General features: G+C 48.6%; 1 protein-coding gene across 3 annotated transcripts in view; it reads left to right on the top strand.

Moving 5' to 3' along the window:
* The first annotated feature begins 5303 nt into the window (after positions 1–5303).
* The window catches only part of ARRB1 (arrestin beta 1), a 79427-nt gene continuing 78730 nt past the window's right edge, over positions 5304–6000 (top strand). For all 3 annotated transcript variants that reach the window (XM_079104450.1, XM_079104449.1, XM_079104448.1), the window contains exon 1: positions 5304–5514. In XM_079104450.1, coding sequence (XP_078960576.1) covers positions 5420–5514 — 95 coding nt within the window. In that variant the 5' untranslated portion in view covers positions 5304–5419. The remainder of the gene's footprint in view (positions 5515–6000) is intronic.

The following is a 6000-nucleotide window of genomic DNA, read 5'->3' as shown; positions in this document are numbered from 1 at the left end:
CTGCTCACTCATTATGAGTGTATTTTCCTTTAAACCCTCGAATGTATTTATAAAGCTGTGGGTTTAAATTTCTTGTCTAACAATTTCAACATCTGGGTTATCTTGGAGTCCATTTCCATTGACTACTTTTTTGCATGATCTTTTTTTTTATAGTAAATTTTATTTTCCTTTTTTTTTCATAATAATGCTTACTGGGGTGGGGAAGGAGTGGAGAAAGGAAAGATGATAGGATGAGACAAACATCGTTACCCTGTGTATGCATATGGATACGCGTTTCTCGGGTACAACCAGAGAAACGATAGTTGTACTCCATTTGTGTACAATGAATAAAAATTAAAATAATAATAATAATGCTTATTTTGCCTTTTCATTACAGATGATATGCTGTGGTGATTCTGGATTTTTGTCATTTTTGGAGAGTGTTGACTTTTTTTACAATAGGCAGTTGAACTACTGGCTGGTTATCTTGAACTTTTGGAGTTTTGATTTTATGCTTTGTTAGGAAAGATGTATTTCAATCTTAATTACACTTTTTATTACTAATAGTTCAGAAAAGTTTCAGCTTTAAAATCTGCAATTGTTAGTATCATATAAGATGTTAAGACTGTCAAATTTGGAATAAATCTTTAATAGTTTTCTTTCATATATGAGCTGTAAGATTTCAGATGTATCTATTATATATGCTAACTAATCTTAAATACTCTTTTATTCCTAAACTGGTTCATCATTGAGGACCTCACTGTAGTGTCCTGCTATGAGTTTTATATCATCTTCACAATGTTAGTATTTCATGTCAAATCAGGAAAACATTAAAAATCTTTTCAACGGGGACTGGAGTTCTTAGACAACAAACCTAAAATAGCCCGTGCCGTGTTGGTCAGACACACTGTCTCTGAACCTGCTTCCTCAGAATGTGGCCCCTATCTTCCTTTACAGTCCCTCCCTGACACCCTCGGTGCTCTGGCTGCAGGTCCATCTGAGTTCCTCCTAAGTGCCACGCTCTTTCTTTCCTCCCTGGCTTTACAGCTGTTGTGCATTTTTTCCCTGGAATGCGGTTATTGTTCTTCTTCTGAACTGCTGGCACCACCTCTAACTGCTCTTGCCCTCTGTATCCACTGCAGCCCATGTCCAATCCATTCCTCCAGTAACAGTTAGAGTGATCCTCTCAAACACAGTCTGAACATGTCACCTCTCTGCTTAAATTCTTTAAAGTCTCTTCATTGGTATTTGGATGATGACCAAACTCTTTACATGACCCTCCAGGCTTAGCATGGTCTGATTCCTGCCTATTTCGCTAGCTTTATTAGGAGACACTTAGGAGCTAGAAGTCTAGAATTGGATTGATATGGATTGAGGTGGCAAGGGATGAGTCAAGGATGACAGATTTCTGGTTGGCCTGAGTTAGGGAAGGGCCTTGGTTTCTTAAGTTCTAACATCTCAAAGGAGGGCATCAGTCTGCTGCAAATCTTTTTATGAATGGAATGTTGAAAATTCATCATTGACTCATCTGCCCACTCACTTCAGTTTGACATTCACCTACCTGGCCAGCTAAGCTGAAGCTTAGGTCTGAGCACTGGTTCCACCTGTCATTTGCTATGTCCTTGACTTCGATACTTCCCCTGTTAGAGTTATATTTTCTCATCCATGAAGCAGGAATCATACTTCCTTTCTCATTTTTTAAAATAAGAAATTAGTAGTAATAGTAGTGGTAGTAGTACCGGGGATTGAACCCAAAGGTGCTTAACCACTGAGCCACATCCTCAGCCCTTTTTGTTTTTTATTTTGAGACAGGGTCTCACTAGGTTGCTTATAGTCTTCTTAAGTTGCTGAGGCTGGCTTTGAACCTGTGATCCTCCTACCTCAGTTTCCCAAGCTGCTGGGATTACAGGTGTATGTCACTGCACCTGGCTAATATAAGAAATTATTGCAATTGGTAAATTTCAGGTATGTGACAGCTGGGGCATAGCTGGAGATGCCCATCTCCTTAGAGCCTCATTAGTAGAAGTCACTTGCCTTTTAGGAAAATCACTCTGGTGTTCAGACAGAGGATGCACTACAAGCTGTTTGGGATAGAAAGGACAGAACTCTCTAGTTCTCTCAACCATGACTTCCCTTGGAGAAATTCATGGAGAGCTGGCCTGCATGGAATGTGGAATAGACTCTGCCCCAAACCTCTGAGTCAGTTTGGATCCTCCACTATCCACAGCCAGTCCATCAACAGGTACTGGTGACTCTGCCTCCAAATACACCTGGGAACACTTTACTGGCTTTGTTTCTGTGGCAGCCACTCTGGTCCAAACCACCATTGTGGCTACTATACTAATGAGATGCCAGCCTCTGCTTTTCCCTAGTGCCAAGTCATCCTCATCCAACAAGGCCAGTGTGACCTTAAAAAATGTAAAGTGGATGCTGTTGTTCATTTGCCTAAACCCTCTCCCTGAACTGACTGCCCCAAAGTCCTCACCCCTGACCTCAATCCCTGTATGATCTGACCCTTCCCGCCTCACCTGGGCCACTCCTCCTCCACATACCAAAACCCAGACACATGGACCTGGTTCCTGCAATTCTGTGGTTGCTGATCTGTCTGCCTAGGCAACTGTCCTGGGGCATGCCCCTCACATTACTGTTTTCTGGTCTGTAGGTCTCAGCCCAAAGGTCACCTCCTTGGAAGGCCTTTTCTGTGTACATGTGTCCCTATCACTCTCCTTCATTACTGAATTATTCCTTCCCAATAGGTATAACCCCCTTGAAATTAAATTGTTGACACATAGTTCTCCTCATCATTACTACTTTTGCATTTTTATTAATTTTGATTATAGAAAGAATGCATAAATATGTTTTCCACATATCCTGACAAGTAAAGCAAAGTTCCCTCTTAACCCCTTTTCCCCCATCCTAGATTCCTCCCTGGAATGAATGCTATTTGCCCTGTTTTCCACCGACTCATAAATTTCTAGAACCACGAGTTGCACATTCAATAAACAGTTATCGAATAAACAGTAAATTAAGGGTCAGAGTCTGGCTCTATTCTGTACTAGCTTTCCTTTGGGGAGAGCTAGAGGAAGGGAGGTCAGAGGTCAAGGTCAAGAGGAAGCAATGAATGTAGGCAAACTACTTAGTGTCTGAGTATCAGTTTATTCATTTATAAAGAAAGGGAAAAGAGCATTAATCTCAAAGAACTGGGAGCATCGAGTTGCACCAGGCTCGTCACACCCCCTCATGAGGTTTCCAGGCTTGTGAGGATGTACTTGACATCCCGCATGTTGACTCCACAGTCTACCAGTCTGTTCAGTGTCCCTAAATGCTAGAGCCACTTTCCAAACTGGGCTGGAAAGAGCTATGTGGGTGTGGGGGCCAACCTGAAACCATCTGGTGCCTCTTTCTGGACTGTTTGTTTTACTTGGAAGTAATTAAAAACATTATTTGTTATAATAAAATAAATACAAATATTTATTGAGTAGAATGAAGAATTTTCCTGAATTTTAAAATTCAGGTGCTGTGGACATCAGCGTGGAGTGTACCACGGGAGATTGTCGGGTTTGGTAGAACCCATTTAATAAGTGGGGAAGCTGTGATGTGGGGAATGGCAGGACCAGGCCCTGTCCATCCTGGTTAGGGGCCTTTTTGGCTTACAAAGTGAGTCTCCTGTCATCAAGGAGGACTTTAGTTTGCTCCTTTACCTGACCCCCTTTAGAACAGCAAGTGGCTTCCTCTCCTTCTCCTCTGGGGGTGAGGGTGGAACCCAGAGGTTAAGAAGGTACAGAATCAGGTTCTGGGTCTTAATCCATTTTCTCCTGGATCCTAATATTGCCCAGACATAGACCACCCTGCCTGCCCATCAGCCTCCACTCCCCCACATCTGGACATAATTATAGTAATTACACTGGGATATCATTATGAACTCTAAACAGTATAAACAGTATATTCTATATAAACAGCATAGGTAACTGCTTTTGAGCATAATTACAGGAGATGTTTCCAGACCCACAATTGCATCTTAGGAAAAGATAGCTTCTCTTCTTTCCATTAATACTCCAATATTAGGAACCTATCAGGGCAAATTAGTCAAATCCCAGCAGTGAGGGAGGAGAAAGACCTCCCACCCTCCCACTACCTGCACAGCAAGAAGGGACTTCGGCCAAAACAGAGTTCCTCAAAGATCTCTGCTAGGAGTCAAAAGAAAATGGATTAAGGCCCAGAACCCCACCTGCCCCTTCTCCTCTAGACTCCATGCTCGCTCCCACTGGGGAAGGAGAGGAAGCTCTCTGCTGTTCCTGCAGGGGTCAGGGATCTTGAGAGGAGTCAAGATTTTCAGAGACACCGTGAAACCTGCAGAGAGGGGTGGGCCAACCTCTGCTGGCAGCTGCTGTATGCCAGTACCCAGCTGAGACCCATAGACTAAAGCGAGTCCTTTTCACCTATCAACAAGTCTGCTGGTATCACTTTACAGGTTCGGAAATCGGTTCTGAGAGGGCTGGTATACAGGAACCCGGTAGCAGCGGCAGGCCGTGGAGCTGGGCCTTGGCACTTCCCATGATGCAACCCAGCCAAGTCACACTCACAGACCCGCAGCAGGCCACCTCTTTGCCCCCTTGCTTATCATCTCCTCACAGCTTCCTCTTTCTGGCTGCCACCGACTGCCCCTGCTGGCCTCCGGTACCCCTCCACCCTCACCAATTCCCTAGCGTCAGCGTAGTCTGCTGCCCCTCCACCTCCTCTTCCTGTCCCTGTTGGGTGGTTAAGTGTTATCTCTCCAGAAGAGCGTGGGTGGAGATGGGGAGGGTGGAGCGTGGGGCGAAGGCCTTGCCAGGCACCCGGAGACTCCCACCGTCCCAGCGCAAGGGTGCCGCCCGGAGCTTGGGAGCTCGGCCTCGAGTCCCGGTCCTTCGGTTTCCACCCGCCGGTACATACAAAGGCTGCCCCGGCGTGCACGGGAGAGCGCGCTCGCATCCACGACTGTGCGCACACACGCACAACTGCACAAAGACGTGCACATCCTTCCATCCACACAAATACACTCCTAACAGGCCCGCGCGCACAGACGTGCACCCGCACCTGCACACTAGCGTGCACATACGCGTATTCTCTCCTCGCTCTCTGACAGAGGGGCACGCACTCCGGTAGACCCCCAAACAGCGAGCTCTTGGTCTAGAGGCTTCCCATCGGCTGCCCGGGCTCTGCCGGGAGGCGCGCGCACACGCAGACACGCACACAGAGACAGGCACACGCGCGCACACCCCGCACGGCTCCACGCCCCTGGCCGCTGCCCGGGAGCTGTGCAGCGCGGCGGGCGGCGGGCGGCGGGCGGCGGGCGGCGGGCGGCGGGCGGCGGGCGGCGGGCGGGGACCCGGGGCGGGGGCGGCGGCGGCGGCCGGGAGAGAGAAGGAGGCGGAGCGGGGAGCCCGGAGCGGGCTGGCCCATGCTCCTCCTGCCGGCCGGGGATTTTCCAGACTGGGCGCTGACGCCGCGGACCTCCCTGCGGCCACCGCGGACCATGGGCGACAAAGGGACTCGGTGAGTGCGGGCGGCCGCCTGGCCGGCAGCGCGTGGGGGCGAGCTGGGCGAGAGCACGGGCGGGGGCTCCAGTCTGCGTTCGCAGTCAATCGCGGACTTGGTGCCCGGCTCTCCACCGCAGGTCTCCTATGTGGTTGCTGGCAGGAGCCGGGGTGGGGGTACGGAGAGGCCAAAGACAGGGCCACCCCATCTGGCATGTGGCTTTCAACTGAGACACACACACACATTCACTAACACCCAGCACTGGCTGGCAGACGCAGCCACTCTTGGGGCAGGCAGACACACAAAACACATGCTCATACGGACACACAGGCACACTCATGATAGCACACACACTGACAACCACTGCCACACGCTCTTCACATATGGTGACAGGATGGCACACACTTGCCTGCCGACACATTCCTACTGACAGCCCTGTTGGCATACATAGGTCACACTGCAACACACACCAACGCTAACACACCCTTATGATAGCACACATGT

This window comes from Sciurus vulgaris (assembly GCF_902686455.1).
Source record: "Sciurus vulgaris genome assembly, chromosome: 11".
NCBI lineage: Eukaryota > Metazoa > Chordata > Mammalia > Rodentia > Sciuridae > Sciurus > Sciurus vulgaris.
The sequence above is the reverse complement of the archived record's forward strand: the minus strand, read 5'-3'. Positions and strand labels throughout refer to the sequence as shown.